The sequence below is a fragment of the Dermacentor silvarum genome, chromosome 7 (assembly GCF_013339745.2).
Source record: "Dermacentor silvarum isolate Dsil-2018 chromosome 7, BIME_Dsil_1.4, whole genome shotgun sequence".
Classification (NCBI taxonomy): domain Eukaryota; kingdom Metazoa; phylum Arthropoda; class Arachnida; order Ixodida; family Ixodidae; genus Dermacentor; species Dermacentor silvarum.
Window position 1 is genome coordinate 24,146,090 of NC_051160.1, and position 21,190 is coordinate 24,167,279.

Consider the following 21,190-nt stretch of genomic DNA (forward strand, 5'->3'; position numbering starts at 1 on the left):
ATGCAAGTATTCATGGGGTGTAGTGCAGAGTAACATGCTCCACTAAAATTAACTCCATTTTAATTGGACCCTAAAAAACTAGTAATTGATTTATACTATAGACTGATTCTTCTATTCAGCAATTGCAATTTGTTCTCCAAAGTTAAATTAAAAAGATATAGAAATATGTTTAAATCACACAGGCAATTAATTGTCACACTAACACCTTCAGAGTAAAGCTTCAATGGACAAAAGATGAATTGAAGGAGGCAAACAGCGACACTTCACTTTCCTCCCTTTGTATGTTGGCACTTCATTCTGGTGATGAATATACAGCAACTTGTCCAGGTTTCGGTTCTTTTAAGGTTTTTACAAATTCTGCATCTGCATAATTGTGAATACTGTCCAGCAAAATCATCTTGTCTGAATTCACCTCTAGAGATCATGAACAAACATGCACGCAGCAGTGTCCATATATTGTTACTAGCAACATATAATTTATTAGAAATGCAATAACTCGTTCAACATCAATTTCAATAAGAAGGAGTTTGAGCTTGCTGACAAGCCAGCTACCGATGCAAAACATTTTAGAGTTCATTACCATCAGTCCAGCATTACAAATGAGCTCTTGTGAGCACACTGCAGACATGTTACTAACCAGCTAAGTAGGACCTTTGAGAGCAACTGAAAATTCAGAGCCAGGAAGCCCAGAACGTACAGTACCGTCCACTGTTAAAGGAACAGCTAATTAGAACTGGACACGATACACCTTAAACACACCTTCAACCTTTCCAGGAAAAATGTGGCGGCCGTGAAGCGTTGAGCAAGCATTATTTTGCAGGCTTTCGTGTGAAATGCAGTCCCCAATCAATGTCAGTAAAGTGTTCACTTTAAGGGTCGATCTTACTGTACACAAGTCGCCGAATCACAAGCCAGAATTCGTGTGACTATTGCAAATAACTAAAATTTTGAGCACTAAAATGAGAATTCTGAGGGTTTTTACGCGCCAAAACCACAACGCGGTTATGAAGCATGCCGTAGTGGGAGGCTCCGGATAATTCTGATCACCCTGAGCTCTTCAACGGGCACCCAATGTACGGTGCATGGGTGTTCTCGCGTTTCGTCCCCACCGAAATGTGGCCATTGCGGCCAGGATTTGATCCCACACCCTTGGTCTTACGGCGGGCCATTCAGCAATGTATTTGACTCGCTCTTCCATTCAAAGAACACCCAAGGGTGCTGAAACAATGAGACACCTATTATCTGCTGCAGTGCTTAAATGTGCAATGCAAGAAGCACAAGCGCTATAAATCCGGTGCAAAACCTGTATACCTTATACTTGAGAAAACCAGCAAAAAAAATTGAGACGCAAACATGAAGGAAAGAAGAGAACTCAAGACTAAAACCGAAAGAAATACTTGAGGCATTGCAGATAAGTGTACAAGAGGAAAGAAAGTGCGTTAGTGTTCCTTCTATCTCTGAACGATAAAGGCTCAAAGGCTGAGCTTTAAACATAGGGAAGTAGAAAAAGAGAGGGCAAATTGTGTGTATCTATTAAATATTTGTGTACCTATAGCTAAGAGCATCACGCATGCATAGGCGGATTGGTCTTCGAGGGACGGTCTGTGTTTCAAATATGTGTCAGTTGCTAGTCCAGTGTTTCTCTTTTTCGTGCTTGCGTCTCATTTTTTTCTCAGTTTTTTTTTTGAGTATCACTATGAACCAACTGGCCCAGCAAGCTGCGCTTCTACTGTATAACTTACCACATTTTTTGCCTAACTTGGCGACGAGCGTCACCTTATCACCAGTGATCTTGTAAATCTCGCCTCCCTCAGTCCCAGTGTAAATGCTACCTGTGAGTGAAGGAGTAAAAATTGGAGAAAAGTTAGCAACAATTGCCACACTTTCCTGGACAAAACATTCCTGTAGCAAACAGTACATGGCTATCAGTCAAAGACAGAGCTAAAAAAAAAAAAAAAGCATATTCTACACACTTGTAAAAAACAGTTATAGGAGGTAAAAGCAGCCTTACCTTTATACACTGGCAGTGATTCAGGTCCACGAAGTTTATCTTTGAAGAGGTATTCAACATGGTCGAGCTTATCATTCGGTTCTAAAGGCCCTTTGAGGTCTTGCATGCCAGCCCTGAAATGGCAAGGTGTTGTGGCCTTGTATGTATAAGGGAACTCTTTTTGAACACTGTACAAATTTTTAATTGCCTGTGGCACATCACACAATTCTAATCCTTGAAATGGATTGCTCGTTAAAACGTCGTTTTATGCTTGAAGCACAGAAATAACTGGATTGCCAATGTATTTCATCGCTCACTTTAGAAATATCTTCTAACTGGTGTCATCCTTAAGAATTTGTTTCAACTGGATACACCTTGCAAACTCGCCAGCTACATTTTATAAATTGCAGTAAGTTATGTAAACTGTTAATTAGGCAATTATGCATTTTGATTTCTCGTACAAATAATGTTCACCTCTTCAAGCAATTCAGCTCAAGGACTATCTATGTGGTGCTATCTGCCACAGGCGATTAAAAAAAATTATGCATAGTCTAAATAAAAACATCTGGTATATATGCATTTCACTTATATACTTCACTTTTTTTTTCCCTAGAGCATTTCTCCGCAAAGTTCGGGAATTAATATCTCGAAACTGGTGTCATCCTGAGAATGCAAAGTGTGTCCGCCTTGTGAACTCCACGCTACAATTTTTAAATTGCAATATGGGCCATCAGGTAATTAGCTAAAAACTTAATTAGTGCATGTTTGTTAATTTGTCGATTACGCATTTCAATTTTTTGTGCAAGTAATGACCAGCTCTTTGAGTAGACCAGCTCATTAACTAGAATTGGGCTATCTGCCACAGGCAATCTTACATAAATTTTGAAAGTGTTCGCTGAAACACCCTGTATATATATATATATATATATATATATATATATATATATATATATTATTGTGCTATAGCTACAGAAACATGCATGTTGACTTATCTGCCATATGTGGCTCATGTAACTTGTGCCAAAATTTAAAAACATGAAGTGCCACGTAGTTGGACAGGACCAAGGTAATGTTGCATGAAATAACCTTTATGTACCACGTATTGAGCAACAGAAAGCTGGATTGGGAATCTCAGAATGGCCTACAATTTTTTTCGACACCATAGCTCTGGATATAATACTTTAGAAGTCGTATATATAATTATGTAATTAGACAAAGTACAAAATATAGTCTGACTTGCTCCAAGTGACGGCAAACAACAATACCTTGGTACTGATGTGGCGCTTGCATATACTATATATATATATATATATATATATATATATATATTGCACATGCACGTTCATACTTGCTAAAACACACTTGCACAGCTTGCCAGTCAGTTTTTGACATTCCCTTAAACAGATTCCCATTAAAATGTCCCTCGTGGCTGCAGAGTTACTGCCAGATACAGGAATGACATAGGCGCTGTCAGGTCCTTTTGATCCCACACACCTGTTCTTAACAGTGGGTGTGTATATATATTGCAAAGCGCACGGAAGCGTAAAACGCATGTATTATTCTCATGCAGGAAAATGACAATACACAGAATTTAATGCTTCCCTGAATGCAAATGTAACATGGAACACGTTCTCAATTGCCATGGCCGAGAATTCTCGCAACGGTCGCGGACATAATTTTATTCGTCTAGCCTGTGTACGACGTCGCTCCATGTAGAGTTTCCGTTATAATCCACCGTCGTCCACGAAGCACGCAAATGCATAGTGAATTCAGCAGACGAACGGCGCTTAATTACATAACCGCAGCGCAGCTTTCGCCAGTCGAAACGTTCTGCCGACAGCGCGGAGCAATAAGCTATTCGCGACGCGTAATAGAAGTTCAATCTCGCGCGACAGGTTTTTTGGAAACGCCCATTCGGAACTGTCACGCAATGGCACACCACGCCGGCGCGTGCGGTCGCTCGTTCGCACATGACCCCCCCGGCACATCTCCTCCTCACCCGCGTGAACTTTTGCGGCGTCCCCGGTAAGACAGCGTTAAAAAATATGCGGTGCGAAGTGCTCTATATACTCACGTGTTCTCATTTGGCTCGAAGTCCAACGCCATAGGAATCAAAGGCAGGACGAGTACAAACATGAGCAGGTACACGGTGATCTTGAAGATCGGTTTGAAAGTCCGCGTGACCATCTTGTCAGCGGCTGAGCAACCACTGCGGCGTGGACAGGAACGAAAGTAAATAAAATCACAAAATGAACTCAGAGAGAATAAAAAAAAGTTCGTCTGACCCTGACGCAAGGATTTACCCCGACTTTCAAAACTTTGACGCGGTTTGGCAAAGGTCGTTAACCCGTCGAAGCTATTAAGCCAAGGCGCGCCAGCAACTCGAGCTGCCCGCTTCGCAGTTTTGTCGTCTGCTCAAGAGGGGTGTCTGCTTTCAAAGATGGCGACCGCTCGACTGAGTAACGGACGGCTCGGGCCAGCATCGATACGACACAAGTTCGTATACGTAGCGTAAAAAAAAAGAAGAACTTCCGCGAACTTGCCTTGATTCCTCGGTGCGTGTACCTTGAGCGCAATTGCGGCTGTCGTTCTGGCGTTTGACCGTGAGACCGGCGATGCGGCAGGCGGCGTGGCGCGCGCAGTTACGCGAGGTGAGGATGTGCTGCTGAGACCGGTTTGAGGGGCGAGAGATAACACCACCGCAGCAGCGGCGCTGGAGGAAGGAAAACTGATCCTTCGAAATGCGCCCCGAGGCGTTCGCTCACGTTCAGAGTCCCGCTCTACGCACGCACCTATAGCTCCACTGCGCAAGCTCATATGGGCTCCAACTGATCCCAATCATCGCGATGACGCGGCGCTAGACCGACAAGCGTTTTCGATAATTTTTTATTATTAATAACTTTCTTTTTTTTTTTCTTTCTCAGCTGTCTAGGATTGAGCGTATCGCGAAGCTTGGCAGACGTACGCAGCCGGTCATCGTTCCAGCGATTGACTGCGCAGGCGTAGTCTAGGTATGTAACCAGTCGATGAAACATTTTGTTTCTCTCTCTTTTTGGGTACACAAACTGCGCTTTCCTGCGCACATATCGCGCAAGCTGCGAAGCGTGTCGGCTTGCGCGCACGCGCATTTTTTTTTTTCCCTTCGCTTTCTTTTTAATTGATAACACGCGGCAGCCAGACAGCCCACCACCGCGCGCACGCGCAGCTCATAAAAAAACACGCAAATACGAATAACGCATGCGCACCCTTGCTGATTCAATCATAGCGAACACAGCTAAAGATAAATTTTACGAGATTTCATACTGCAATTTTCTAAGCCGCTAAACAACTAGCTATTTTCGGCACAGCGTTCTTCACACTATCTTGGAATTATTCTTTCCGTTCGACGTACGCGCGCGATTAGCAGACGCTTCCAGCCGTCGCTCAAGTGGATGATAAGAACGCACGCAGGGGCGTTTTCTTTCTTTTTTTTTATATATCATACAGAATTGCTTAAACTTGCCTGTGGCAGATAGCGTAATAATTGTAGCCCTTCAGCTGGATCAGTCGAAGCCGCGGACAGTACACGCACGAGAGATTGAAATGCATAATCGACCATGATTAACAAAAAATATGCAAGGATGGCTGTGGGTGAGTTCCGTGTGGCGGGTGTCATTGCCTCTTCTTTGATTTGCAGCAGTACGTCTTGGGTCGAGAGATGCGGGCGAAATCCCACCATCGAGTGTGGCAGTTTTTCTTCTTCCAGGTAGGTTTGTAGTCTGTCCAATACTATATGTGTTCGAGCAATTTGCCTACACAGGAAGTAAGGGAAATGGGTCGCAAGTTTTCGATGTTGTATACTAATTTCATGTTTAAATAATTACTTTACGGTACATATCAATTGCCGTTTGCAAATTGTAGCCGCGGATATGAAGGTCGGTTTTGAACGTGGGTCAACTCAATTTCCGAATTGGGCAGAGTCAATTTTGGAAGTGGGCCAGGTCGGTTTGACTTTGACATTGAAACGTGACGTCATCACTTGGTCACGTGGGTTTTGGTACCATCGGTTGTTAACGCCAGAGGCCAGATATTCCGCTTCATAAGGCATATATTGCTTTCGCATTAAATCTTTGCCACCTGCTATCAGTATACAGACGTCGACAAAAAGCCTGTGCTTCATCACACGAGGTAACCAATTACCTTGTTTTTTGCTCTTTCATTGTGCAAAAACAAAATACTAGTTAGAGCCTTATTACCTTTTCTGTGCTCAGTTGCTCATGCTACCCATAAAAAGTCGCAGTTTCGCCCGAAAGGCGAAGCATCGATTGCGATAGCAAATTAGTAGAGCAAGGATAGTAGTTTAATGGGCCGTATTAAGTTCGCTTACTAACATTCGCTTTCTAACTAATAGACAAGCACGGTGTCACGCGTGCACAGGTAAACATGAACACATCTCGGTCGATGACCGCAGAAACTCGCTGTGAAAACGCCGGAGTGGGAAAGCGCGCCAGCAGCAGCGGGCAAATTGACCTTCGCGCTGTCTCTCGTCTCCCTTCAACGCGAACGTCGAAAGCACAGCGCAGACGAAGCCACCAGCACTCGGCGCATGCACTTTGTCCCCATCGCAGTTCGCTTTGAAGATGAGGCCCGCGCGGGCGCGCACTTCGCCCACATCGCAGATCGCTTTCAAGATACGGCGCCCGTGCGGCCGCGCTGTGAGCAGCAGCCGACGGTGAGGGAGGGAAGTGCGTTCTGTTCTGTCGCCTCATGTGCATCGCGCGCGAAAGACTGCGCGCTTTCGGCTGGCCTTGCCTTCCTCCCTCGCGCGCGCTACATTGAGCCGTGATTGCCGGCTCACCCTTGTACGCTTTCACTCGCACACACGGCGCGCGGCGACGATTTTATCTACGGAGCCCAACGGTCACGGTAAAAATGCGCTTGGAGTGTCCACATAATTGCTACCGTAATAAAAAGCACAAGTTTGCGCTTATCGTTATAATAAGGCAGATATGTAACTGTTTTGCACGCACCAATTCATAGAAAACATTAGAAATGTGGGCAGATGAAACAGCAATGCCTTGCATTATGAATATCTGAAAAAAAGGAAAAATTGAGGAAGAACGCTTGAAGCCATTCAATAAACTAACATGCACACAATGTAAGCCAGCTGTCAGCTACGTGCATGCTCTGTCCACCACTGAAACAAAGCAGACCCAACATATGCGCACCCATGAAACAAAGGTTCGAAACATCCACATATGTTAGGTTGCAATCTCAGCACAACAGATAACTGTTTATTTTTGGATACATTCTTGCTCAAGGTACAGCTATAGGTTGAGAGGCAAGTGCCTATATAATTTGAAATAATAAAACTAATTAAATATTGTGCAGTACCCATTGATGATGGTTGTCAATGTAAGGAAATAGCTGAACGCTTCCAAAAAGCAAATTGTTTTATTAAAGCAAACATGTGGTTGAAGGCTGCAGTGAGGATATTTAGGTAGCGCTTGTTTCATTTTATAATTCCTTAGAGAACAGAGCCATTAATGAGCACATCGGTAGCAGTACTATAGGTGGCTATTCATATAAGCCGATTCCTCATACGTGTGTTGTCTCTAGCGGTGCGAGCGTCACGGGGAAGATGACTGCCCTTCTCCTCACCCGCAGCTGACACAGGGTGACGAGTAGCGGGAGAAGAGGAGGGCTGTTCCTCTTGACCACTCTATCACAGCCAGCATATATCTTCAGCCACCCCAAAGTAGTCGCGCGATAGCTCATGCATCTCAAGGGTCTATAATAGTGATCGGCGATGAACGTGCCCTACAACTCGGTTCTGCAAGGGCACTTTGCATCAGTGCTTTTGTATTGGCGGTGAAAGTCTGACCACCACGAAAATGGGCAAAAGAGCCAATAAAGCTATTCATTTTCAAACTGGATGGGCCGGGCAATGAAGCTGCACCGTTTGTGAATTGCAAAGCATCAAGTCTTCCAATAAAACATTGCCTTAAGATCTCGAAGTGCGCAACCGCATCATCAGTAATGATGATGCGGTTGCGCACTTTTTCTGTCGCTATTTATAGATAATCTACCTGCCATTTACATGTTATGGATGCAGTCTTCCAGATTTCTTTTAGACAGTCGTATCTTTACTTGGCTTCCTAAATCTCATTATGTACAAACATCATTGTTGCTCAAGTTTCACTTGTAGCTTTTGTATAATTTTTTCCCCCAAAATTATTGCAAGCATAGAATACTTAAGCAGTGATGAAGCATTCCTTTGGTAACATGGGTCTTTTAATTTACTTCTGCAATTATGCCAAAGCAAGAGCTACAGTACGGGCTTCTGCATGCAAAATTTCATGCTTGTGACTGATGGAACCATTGTTGATGCACACCTAATGGCCACGTTATGATGTTAGCCGACGGCGAGTGGAGGTAGTGTCTGCTAGCCTAAATTTCAGGCCGGTACATCGCCTGACAATCCGTCTAAACACAAATGTTTAAAGTGAACACCAGCAATGATCGGCATATTGATATTATTACGGCAGCAATTACACGAACACTCGAGGTGCGTTCGTGCTGCTGGCGCCTTCATGCTGTCATAGTATCGAAGGCGCATGCTCTGAAGGTGTATTATAGCATGCAATGCATGCTATTATTATTAGAACGCCTGCATATTAGAACAGCCATCTGATGAGCCTTTAGCGCAATGCTAAATCTTGCTGTCATTTCAATGCTTCGCCCCCTTCGAGAGAAACTACCAAATTTCATTTTTCGCATTGTGCGATTTGCATCACAGATGTCAAATTTATTCGATAATGTCATGTCATTTGATGCTTGGGAGAGGACTAGCACGGTCGCCAGAACTAAAGTGTAGATAGATAGTTTAAAATGTCTATGTGCTTGATAAAATTGAAAATCTGGAAAATTCTTTTGTGAGCATGACAGTTGCCTAACTCAACTAACGTACTTCTTAAACCACGCCTATACTATCTTAATATGTGCATGTTAATCACGCCATAATCGGTTCCAGCTGGCTGACTGAAACAGTTCAAACAAAATAAGCTGGAGCACAAGAATACACACACATAAGAATGTAGATATGTATATTTTTCTTTGTTTTCAGACTGTAAATACACAAATTTTGAATCCGAAATGTCACTTTCCGAGTGAAATACACAAAGCAGAAAACACCATTTAAAAAAATAACCACATAGTTTCCGATGTACTGCTACGTGCAACGCCTACAGATATCTAAAAAAAAAGGATGCCACTGTACAAAAGTAGTCGCGCACAAATGTGGCTCAAACACTCTTTCTCAGCAAATTGGCACAGTACTTTATTATGTGCTGAATGATTCTCAAATTAAACAATCTATGCACCTAAATACAATTCCTTCACTATACTTGACATGTGTAACGCTTAAAACAAGTATCTGAAATAATCTAGAGGGCATCGTGAGGTAATCATGTACACATTTAACAAGACTTCACTCGTCTGCTTTGTCAAGAAAAATAAGACTTCGAAAACAAAGGTCACATCCTAGAGTGCCTTGTCGGAACACAATAGTTAAAAAAAAATAGAAAGACAATATAATGTTCATGGAAGAGAGGTCAATTACAAAGTGTTACATATCACAATCGCCGCACACAGCTCGATATCAATTCGTGCGTACAACCAATCGACTAATGAGCAAACGTCCTTCAGCAACTGAATAAGCAACTGAACTACAGTAAAACTCAAAAGCCATATCGGCAATGCACAGTAAGTAAAGGTTTGCTTTTCACCTCATTCATCTTATATCTACAACAGCGTCTTGTTTCGTTACAATGTCATATGTGGTATTCATAAAAAGTATAAACCTTCTGGATACTGAAGGCAATTTGTAAAGAAAAAATAAACTATTCTGGAATGATCAGTTACCCATAAACTACTTGTACTCAGAGAAAACAAAGCATGAATGTTCGACAAGCCTAACAAGAGGTACTATCAGTTTCTTGAATCTGATAACAAACATGCAAAATAAAAATGCATGCTAGAACTATAGTATCAACATGAACAGAATGCCCAGAAGCAAGCATTTGGAATGTCTTCCATCAGTGAGTGGGGTCCATGGATGCATGACATGTTATGCAGCAAAAGAAGGCAAAGAAAAAAGACAAATGGTCATGCACAGTTCATGGTACATTCACAGTGGTAACCACAGCATAAATGGCCCAAACTTTGTTATCTCGTTGTGACTTGATCACATTCACTTGTCCTCTATATAGGGACAGCTTGGTCACTGGGAAAGGACAGACAGGGGTAGCATTCATTTTGCATTACATGAAAAGCGAGAAAACTACACTGACGTCTCTTGAATTACTTTTTTTCTCCGTTTCAGTGTTTCACATAGGGTGCACTAGGGGGCGTGCATGATAGTGTTGCCTTCTTTAATGTGGTGCAAGGCTTGGGAATTCAGCAGTATCATGAGCTGTTTTTAAAGTGGCATGCCTGAAGTAGCCAACATAGCTCTGGAGTAATGTGCAGACCCAGGATCAAATCCTGAGGTGGAATGGGATTTCTTTTCGGCCTGTGGCTACATTCAAAGTGTCGTGCTTCATTCCAAGCCACGGAATGGCCGATAACATGTGACGCTGTAAATCTGCAGTTGTGTAAAACTGCTTGTTTTGTAAAACTAAGAACGAGGGATTCAACTGCTCGTGTACTAGCCTGAAGAACATGTTTGTATAAACACACAGAGAATGTGATAAAAGGTGTAGTCTCATCTGTCCCATGAGACAACAGAAAGGTGTGCATTTGTATGTGTTTCTAATTGCTGACTGCTAAGAAATGGAAGAAAGGTTCACTGCTTTGACAACTCCAACACATCTGTCATAACGAACCAGCTTCACTGTTCACAACAGCAAGCACTCGCAGGGAAGACATTAGTAGATTACATTGATACAATACGTCGATAGTTGTCAAGTAATAAAAGGGTGGGACAGTTGCAGCTGCGATTCTACTGCAGCTTGAGGCTGTTACAGATGCAGAGAACAAACAGAACAGACTGTAACACATTGAGTCGAGGCTCAAGCTAAGCATTTTGCTTTTGCAATTGCAACCTGGTGTGTGAAACTCAAACTGACCAATGGCGACAGCCACAATCGTTGCGCGTCTCCCTCGACCAACGGTCATGCAATCTGACTGCGTCACGTTCACAAGACCGTTACTACGATTGCCCAAATGTTGGAGCCATAAACAATGATCGTTAAACAGATGCCAAACACCTAGATGAGAAACTTCGTATAAAAGAATAAAAATATCACGTGAAAAAATCGAGACAAGGAGCACCATGATTATACGTGTTTTGAACTCAGTGTGACCAGGTAATTGGTACAACACACTCACACATACACACAACAAAGAAAGCTTGAAAATGTGACGCACTCTTTTCCTCTCTTCTTTTTTTATCGTTAGCACACTTTGTGCAGAGTTGGAAGGAAGCAATGTTCAGACTGACGGCACACACAGTTCTCCAAAGCTCCCAGCTGTGACCAGGCCTCATCTCCCACAGTCTCCACTAGTTTCCGATTCTAAGGACACTGTAGTGCGGTGGGACTTCACTTGAAATTGCAACTGTAGTAGCAAGAGCTTCCACAACTCTTGGCAGGTGGCGAGAATGTACTATCAGTTTCACGTATTACTAATGCTAAGTATTGCATTAAGATGTTCGCACAAGGGTTCTGGTTTTCTTGGATCAAGTTTGTGACCTGACAAAAGCAGCCTATTCCGACATAGCAGCAATACTGCTGCTGGTGCCTCCACTCTGAAAAGCTACCAGAAGGCGTCTGACACCGCATCACATGTCACACCTAGCTGCGCTGTGCTGCATTTAATATTTTCCTTGTCTTTTTTCACCTTACACAGCACAGAAAAACAATCACTGCAAAGACAACAGTCTAAATACCATAAAATAATGTACTAGTAATTTTTGTGGATTGCGTACACTGTGAAAAACAGCGCCCGTGAAGAATCCGCGGAAAGAAAATTTAATTCAGTTTGTCTCTTTAGCAACAGAGGCCACTCCGTAAAATTTAGTGCTTGTGAATGATTAAAAAGATTTGTTTTGGAATCAAATCGTCGGAAACTGAGCTTACATAATAAGCGCATACAGTAATCCTGCCTTTAACAGATTCCAAGCTTGTGCCTTATATGACAGCACAGGAGGCTGCAAACAATTGGTTCTACAAATGTTCACTTTTAGCTCTTCACCGAGAATTAGCTTTTTCTTTTTGCATATAAGCCAGGTGTGTGGCTTGTGAGTGTTGTAATGCATTACCTCTTTGCCTTATTATTATTACTTTCTGAAACATTAGATGTAGGCGCATTTCAAGCCATGAGAATACAAGGAAGCAAAAAGTGCAGGCTGAAATGGTAGCACGTGATCGAGTTGTACTGCTTTCAAATCATGTGAAATGTTCAAGAACATTTCTCAGTCATGAGGTATTTCACATTAAGTTTCCCAATTCCCACAGTCTACTAATGTTCTGCTGGGTGGCTCATTACACAGCACTACACGTTAAGTGGCCAGGTAGCCATGTGATATTCTGCAATACGCTCAACCAAAGTTCGTTTCTATACACGTCTTCAAAACAATGCTACAAACTTTCGAGGGCTGAACCATCCGAGTAGGGATGCAACCTCCACGATGGCTTCAACCAAACCTCATCCCTGTTTTAAATTCCCAGTGCCCTGAACAACACCAAAGAAAAAGCTTGCCCACTTATGGTGGCGTTTAGAGGCCCAGCTACAGCTCTCACAGTGATCCCTTGAAGTTCAAAAGCCAGCTGCTCAAGAAAGGCCTCGAGAATGAAGCAAGGATGTTGAAGCCAGACGGCAGACGCACTAGGGACAGAGAGGCCCGAATGCCCCAGCCTATATTGAAGAAGTCTTGCCTTTTAAGATGCTTATCTGGATACCAAAAGATCTGCTTCGTTACCTTACATATGTGAAATGACCTTCCAGCCTGCTCAGTTGAAGCCTCAAGGCGTAGCGCTCCTTTCCCGTTCACAAGTGACACGATTGGAGAACTGTGTTCCGGCACGACACGTGGTTTGGCTTGGCTGTGTACCCGGCTTTGATGCGTCTCAGTTTTATGCCTTGACTCGTCCAATGAAACGGTTCCGGAAGGATCCGAGGTACAGGTGACCGTCGTGCTCAAGGACTTCGGAGATGAGGTGGATCTTGCCCGCAGGCGAGTGTAGGCTGCGAATGACCTTGCCCGAAGCGTCCAGTTCCACGATGAGCCCGTACTTCGGAACCGCCTCGTACAGGATCCAGCCATTGTCGATCTGAAACATCGGCAGTGTGGTCATCAGGGTGCATGCTCTTTCTTGATGGTGTAGGTCATGTGAGCGCAATAGCCCACATGTTTTCATCCCTTAACCTTGCCTTGCCTCAACCCTTTCGGGAACTTAAAGTGACCTCATGCCCAACGGGTTCCCAAAGCATTCGAAACATTCTGTCCTGGGCTATCTAAACCTTTACAGAGCTCCAATAACACAACTAGATGTGCTAACCGGTACATGTTTTGGAAGCAAACAATGCTGAACACAGGATGTTGTGCTGACCAGGCACATAGCCAGGATTTTCTTTCGGAGGGAGCCCAAGCCTCCAGTGCTCCGACCAAACTGTGTTCTCCTATACAGTAACACTCCGTCAACTCAAAGTTGTAAAAACCTGGAAAAATTTCGATACGTGGAGTTTCGAGATAAGCGAATTCTCGAAAATATAAGCCTCTGGCCATGCATAGACCACATGGAGCCTTTCAAAATAGGTGCCAGTAGCCACTAAATTACTCGCAAAAGCTCAATATAACAGGAGTGGTATTTTCGGTAGATCCCTTTGGCGAAATATTGTGCAGCTTGGCACCTGATACGTCGGGCGTCTTCAGGCAACAGCGATTCTTGTAAAGCCAAGCAAATGCTCTTGCACATAGGCACTGACATGTCCAAAGCTTAGTCATGCGAAATATCATGAAAGTGCTTATATGCTAAAAAAATAATTGACCGGGAATACTGCCCCAGGGCTGCGATCTTGTAGCCGTGCCTTCCGCGCAATTACCGTATTTACACGATTGTAGGTCGACCCATTTTTTTTCAAATTTGACAATCCAATGTTGGGGGGTCGACTTAGAATCGAAACCGAACCGTGTACCGCTAGTAGCAGCAAGAGAAATGAGAAATCAGGGGCGCTACGGCGTGGTTACAACTTTGCACCTACGTTTCCATGGTTACGGTAGAAGCGTAGCGTATTAATTTACCGTTTGCATACATTTTGATTGCGCGCACCACGAGCACACGGCTCTTGTGGGAGCATCGATCATGGAAGAGCCGCCGTTTGGGGGCTATTGGTAGTTGGCGGAAGAGCCGCCATTTGGGGGGTATTGGTAGTTGGCGGAAGAGCCGCCGTTAGGGGTGTATGGGAGTTGGCGGATGAACCATCGTTTGGGGGGTATTAGTAGTTGGCGGAAGAGCTTTTCTTTGAGATACGATTGTTTTCGACGGCCGCGCGCATCTATCACTTCTGTTGTGCTGAATCATCGCGCCTGTCATGAGTGCTAAGAACTTTTGGCGCTCGTTCACAGCAGCATTCAAACGGGCTGCTATCCTCCATGCCGAGGAAACTAACAACTGCGCAGCGGGACGCAAGTTTGGAGTCAGTGAACATGTGGTGTGGCAGTGGCGGCTTCAGCGCGAGGAAATTTGGCCTCCCTGGCTACTGTGTGCGGGTGGGTCCTCTTTGCGTGGGCGGCTTTACCGCGCGATGTCGTGGTGCGGTCGTTTGCGAAGTGTGGACTCGCACTTGATGACGACGTGCTGTGGGACCGCAGCAGCTATGACGGCAGCAGTGCCAGTGAGGTCGACTCTAGTGACGATGAGTAGTCTTAGCAACCCCATCAATAAATTTCCCTTGTGTGAATGCACTCGCGTGGTTTTTCTCCCCCCCTCCCCCTTTTTTTTTCTGGGACATGCAATTTTGGGGGGGTCGACCGACCTTTGAGTTGACTTACAATCGTGTAAATACGGTATATGCCACTCTTTCATTCATCCCTCAACTGCCAAATCAACAGCCAAAGTTGCTCAAACGCTCTTATGTGCTTGAATAATTTATTCTTCAGAATTTTTCCAGAATTGTAGTGTGCAAACAAAAGTCGTGCAACATTTCATTTCTAGCTTTTATCTTAAATCTTCTCAGACTGCTAAAAAGTGGTGCTCACAATCTGAAAGTGACGTAATTTCACTGGCACCCCTCTTTATGGGCAGTGGTGCCGGTGTGATGCCATTACAGACCCTACACAACATGCTAAAGCTTTCAAGAATGCCAGAAATTTTGCTGCACCTGCGCATGCCGCATTCGCGTGTAGTCACATGTGTGTACAGTTAGAACACCGTGCGAGGAGTTCAAGCACAATACGAAACCTTGCTATTGCTGTCTTTCTTTTTTTCACAGAAATGAAATTACAATACTCACCCTAGACGCCACATCTTTTAGGGGCACCCAGTTGTAGAAGGTGGATGCATACTTGAGGGCCGATCCCAGCAGGTGGAGGAGACGCACGACCGACTTGCGCACCAGTGGGTATGCCGACAGGCGGTCCGACACTGAGAGCTTGTCGCGTGAGCGGCCCGACGCGAAGGCCACCCAGTAGCCACCTCGTGGCGTGCGTCGAATGTTGTCCGGCTCTCCTGGCAGGTTGTCCGCAAAGACGTTGAGGTCGCCCTTGTGTGGGCCACGGTAGTAGTACCTGCGCAACAGGATAGGAGCATTTTTAACTGGACTGAGAAGTTTTAGGAGAATTGGCAATGCTGCTACTTGTCTAACATGTCGCACCAACTTACAGTCGAACCCCCTTATAACAATCGTCGAGTGCCAAGAAAATCCCATTGTTATAACTGATAACTGTTGCACGAAACAGTTAACCAACTGGTGCAACCCAGTTAAACAACTGGGTTGCACGAAAAAAAGCAGAGGAGACAAGCATCCAAACTTGGATGTAACAATGAGCCGCAAAAAGTGAAAACTGAAATTTTTTGTGTGTTCTATAAATCGCTTACTACAATGTTCACAAGCAGCATTACTGAATATAACAAAGCATTCTAGCTACTGGGTGTCGGTGCCAAAAAATAAAGGAACGAAAATCTGAAAAACAGAAAAAAAAGAAAGAAAGAATGCGAGCCGGAGCCACACCCGCTTGTGCCTTGCACACCTTCACCACAAACGCCCTTGTGCCGCACACCAGGCACAGCACAAAGGCGAGCGCGGCGAAAGTTGCAGCACACAGGCGTATGCAGTGGCAGCTCGCATTTTCTTATTACAGCAAAGCTGTTAGCCTCTAGTTGGTCGGGATTTTTCATGGCGGGCTTATCCAAAAAACAACAGCTGGAAAAGGGGTTTGTGTTTGAGTTTCCGTGTAACAGAATTATGTTTTCTCATATACTCGAATTACAATCCGATGCGATCATGTCTGTAGGTTGTGTGTAAGTTGTACTTTACGAATTTTCTGATGCATTTTACTTCGAGAAATTCAATTACTTCAACAACACACTTGCGCTAGGCGGAGGACCTACAAGAATCGGGATGTATTCCGTGCTAACGGTGCCGCCACCTAGCGGTCGCAGCCACTCAGACAGACCTCTAACGGCAGCTTGAAAGGGCTTTGTGAGTGAGTTTTCACGTAATAGAGTTATGTTTTCTCGTATATTCGAATTACAATCCGAAGCTATCATGTCTGCAGCTTGTGTGTAAGTTGTACTTTACGCATTTTCTGACGCAATTTGCTCTTAAAACATTAATTTAGTTCAATAAGGCACTTGCCCTTGGCGGACAGCCCAGAAGAATGAGCATGTATGCTGCACTTCCTTCCGCACACGTGCGTGTGTGATGTACTTCGCTTGTGGAGGTGGTAAATACACAATGTCGTCTCACGTCAGTTGGGGTGGTGGTACTTGTCTAACGTCCACACCAGCTTCGCTGTACATCTACTTCCATAGGGTGGAATGGAGGCGGATTTTTTTCCCCCGAGGATTTCACATTCTTCTTTATTTTGGCGCACACATCCAGTAGCTAGATTTAATTGTTATAACCAATAATGTGGGCATGGGAGCATTGTAGTAAGCAGTTTATTTTGCCATGGAACACATACACATGTTGATGGTGCATTGGTTGTCCATTGTTATAACCAACATATTTTGTTAAAGCCGGTATCGTGATAAGTGGGTTCGGCTTTATTTCCATCCCCTTCAGACGTACAATACTGTTAGTTGTAAATTAAGTTTCACCATATTTCTTGCATCGTCAGAATCAATAAATATGTACTGCAGCGGAAGAGATGAATTTTCTAATCTTCAGTGAATTTTGTCAAGTGTACAAAATGTGGACTCCATGTGCAAACTCCCTACATGAATGTCAGGTATGAGAACATCAATTATTATACGTCCAGCATACTTGTAAATCACCCATCTAGCCACTCGAAAAATATACTTGTTGTAAAACATTGCCAGAAACAACAGAAGAAGTGAACTCGCTACTCAATGACATAACGGCACGCTAAGACCAAACACCCAGATGTGTACCTTCCCAACTCCTTTCACTCAAACAACTTGTACATATATTATTCAAATATGCAGCAAAGGTACATTCAGAAGTGCCTCAGGATCTGTGGGACATCCCATCATCTGGGAAATAATTTTCTCAAGAATGACCACGCATTCTTCAGAAATTTGTAAATAATTTCAAATAAGCAAAAAAGTGCAAAAACAAAACCGAAACCTGATCGAGCAGTCGAGTGAACTCCATCGTGTAACGTAAACAACGGCACTGCAGCAAGGTGCCGGTCTCGTCAGTGCGGTGAACGAAAGCAGTGAAGAGAACACGTTCAGCTGATTCGTGACCGCGCCGGAACATCGGCACAATGTCTTCGGGTGACAATGTCAGCTGCATCAGCTTTTCAAAGCTGTGAAACAGTGACAGCTACGATTCCACTGAATAGCCATAAATTGCTGTTCGCATTCGACCCACCACCCCAAGAGCCAGCGCCCATTCGCAACATGTCACGTTGCTAAATGAAGACCAAGGGTAGCCTTAGCCACTGGTTTGATACATACTGCTTTCTATTTTAGGTGTTTTACCCCCTCTCAGGGGAGTATTTCGCTTACTCACGATAAGATGTGGAGCATTGCCCGTATGATCTGACATTAGGACATTGCGCGTATGATCGCTCATTTAGAGAACGCGCATTTTTCTTGTGGAAATGCCGATTCCAGCATTGGAATCGGCATTCCTCATTCAGCTGACGCTGTTGTCAGCTGAACAAGGCAGTTGTTTATGCTGCTGTATCAAAGGGTCCTCCACTTGCTAGTGTTCTTGCGACTAGCAAGAACACTATGTTTTGAGGCAGGTAATGGCTTCTAGTCGCAGTGTTTGAAAAATAATTGCGCTTTTTCATGCATCCCGTGGTCTTGCGTTACTTTAGTGGTTTTCTTCTTCTTCTTCTTTTTTTTTTGCTGGATGCAACAAAAGGTCACCCCTCGCGTTACTTTCGCGGTTTTATTTTTTCTTGATGGACGCAATGCAAAGTCACCCCTCGCGTTACAATCGAGTGAATACGGTACCGGCAAGTGCGAATGGTAGCCTTCGAGAACGACAACATACCGATGTTGATAGCGTGCTGTTTTGTCGCTTCTCACTTTTTGTGTGTGCACTGTACGAAATGAAGAATGCTTTATTTCAAATCCACATGGTTGCAACTGAACTACAAAAGCGCTTTTCTTTATTCTAATGGCTTAATTAGCTTCAGGTCAGTCGCTCAGATCCGCCGATCGTAGACGTATGGACTTGGCGACTTTGATAGCGATCGACATTGGCTCAAACTGCTTGTGCGGCTGTCAAGGGTTGCAGTTCGGGCAGCTGACAATGCAACACCACTTGCCACCAATGACTTGCCCGTCCACACAGAATGCAACTTCTTGCGACAGCAATTCTCACCCAAACACTAGCTCACAATCGCCGGCTCCTCGACGCTGTCATCTGCCATTCATTCCCAGCATGCTCTGCGTATGCAGCCGTCTAGGTCATAACACAATGTGGTCAGTAGATGAGGAAAAGAAAAGCAAGGCAGGTGGCTCGAGGGTATTGACGAACTTCATTTGTAAAAAAACCTGCGCAACTCGCAAGCTTGCTGTTTTGCAGAAATGACGGAAGAGTGCAGAGGAATGCATCCAGTAAATTTCATTGAGATCCTTTGACCTCAAAAGATCACCGGAGTTGCCCTAAGGCTTAAATCCCCACAGTCGACTATGAGGACACGAAGCATACACATCCTCACCTGAGCAGCCTGTTCATGGTGAGCTCGGCGATGATGATACTGTCACCGTCCGGCCCCAGCTCGATGCCATTGGGACAATGCAGGTCTTCGAGCAGGATGTGGGTGCGCTTGGTCTTGGCCTCGTACATAAGCACGCGTCCCGAGTTTTCGTGCTCGAGCACTGAGTAGAGAATCTTCCTCAGTGGCCACTTCGTGCTCGTCTCGGTGAAGATGATGTTGTCGTCGGCGTCGATGACCAGGTCATTGGGAAATGTCAGCGGACGACCATCCAAATCGATGCCGTTGGGCACTAATGGCGTAACGAAGCCTGCAATGTACGCACCGGACAGTGAATACACATCTCTGCATTTCAATGGCAGTATTATTATTGTAATAAGTTTCCCGTTAGCTCTGGCGGCATATAAGTTAGTTTAGAGGTGAAAAGGCATTTTTAGCAGATTTCAGACATTTTTCTAGATTCACAAAGGTATATGATAGCTTCTAGTCGATTGTCGATATTGTTCTACCAGGTTCTCTGGGTGATAAACTTGGCATCACTGATATTTCGGTGATGCCATGCGATTTTCCCCAATCAGTGCGGTAACTATTGCTGTCAGCATGTTCAGCTATTTCTCACATATTTTAATATGTGACAAATTTGCACTAAACATTATTTGACTTAATTTCTTACGTAATTGTGAAATGTACAACTTTTCTGGCCCACTTTATCTTGTAAAGCATAGAACTTTTTTCGCAAGAAGTATTCAATAAACTATTGCCCTCGATGCCACAAGTGGCATATCATAAAAGTTTGTATGTCTCAGACATGAACTTCTAGCATTTGTGGCATCATTTGTAGTACTAGTTGTGATATTCCAAATATGCGAGTATATTATTTAGACCTCAGTTCTCTTCAAAGTTTTTATTCACAGGTGTTTTAGCGGACTCACAAAAATATTTACCAAGATCTAGTATTATGGCTGATGCTTAACTTGTTTCAGCGGAACCTTTGCAATAAAAAAATAAAATAAAAATGACAATGCTTGTAGAATGGTCACAGAGAATGTAACAAATGTTACTTTGAATGCAAGTAGTTTTCACTCTAAAGTACTTCGTTATAGTGCTAATCTATGATTTTATATTTCCATTTCAATACAACTCACCTTTTTTAACATCCACCACACTGACGCCGCTGTATGCGTCAATGGCGTACAACTTGCCCGTCTTGTCAAAGCGGAGACCGAGTGGTCGACCACAAACGCCCTCTTCCCATGGCCCCTCTGTGGGCGGCATGAAAGGCAAGATTACTTCTCCATTATCCCTTATGTCATCATCAACATCACTAGTGAGCAATTCCATCAACATTAACTCCAATGGAACTTCAACACTGCTTCTACTTTACGATAAAAAGGTTGGCACAGTAACATGTCGTATGATTAGGTAAAAACAAAACAATGGCCTGCAAACCTTAAAACAAAATTTAAGCTACTATTATGAGTGCTATAAGGTGTTTCCTAAAAGATGAATGACCTTCCAGCTGAATGTTGTACTAGCAGTGCAACTAAACAAACGGGGCACGATCGATCCTGATCAGGATAAAATTTCTCAATTGAGATTGGATCTTTTGCGCAAGCTGTGAAAGGGGGCGAATCATGTTTGAGAAATTGGATTCCAATCGGGCTTGATTCAATTCCGCAGGTCTCACCAGGTTTGAATTACCGGCAGTCGAGTGACGTCACAGGCTGTGACGTCACCTGACTGTCGGTAAATCTGATGGGACACGCACAGGCTGTGACGTAACATGGTCTTGCTCAGAGCACTGTCCAAAACCATCAACTTACCCAATATGCCTTTTATGTCTTTAGCAATGCTAT

At 44.0% G+C, this 21,190-nt stretch overlaps 1 protein-coding gene across 1 annotated transcript in view; it reads right to left on the reverse strand.

Annotated features, from left to right (window-relative positions):
- Nucleotides 1-21,190, reverse strand: part of LOC119458766 (uncharacterized) — a 37,611-nt gene that overhangs the window by 10,283 nt on the left and 6,138 nt on the right. The window contains exons 5-12 of the mRNA XM_049670963.1: nucleotides 20,480-20,596; nucleotides 19,338-19,644; nucleotides 15,485-15,758; nucleotides 13,107-13,302; nucleotides 4,534-4,750; nucleotides 4,065-4,199; nucleotides 2,012-2,124; nucleotides 1,743-1,832 (exon numbers count right to left, since the gene is read on the reverse strand). Coding sequence (XP_049526920.1) covers nucleotides 1,743-1,832; nucleotides 2,012-2,124; nucleotides 4,065-4,199; nucleotides 4,534-4,750; nucleotides 13,107-13,302; nucleotides 15,485-15,758; nucleotides 19,338-19,644; nucleotides 20,480-20,596 — 1,449 coding nt within the window. The remainder of the gene's footprint in view (nucleotides 1-1,742; nucleotides 1,833-2,011; nucleotides 2,125-4,064; nucleotides 4,200-4,533; nucleotides 4,751-13,106; nucleotides 13,303-15,484; nucleotides 15,759-19,337; nucleotides 19,645-20,479; nucleotides 20,597-21,190) is intronic.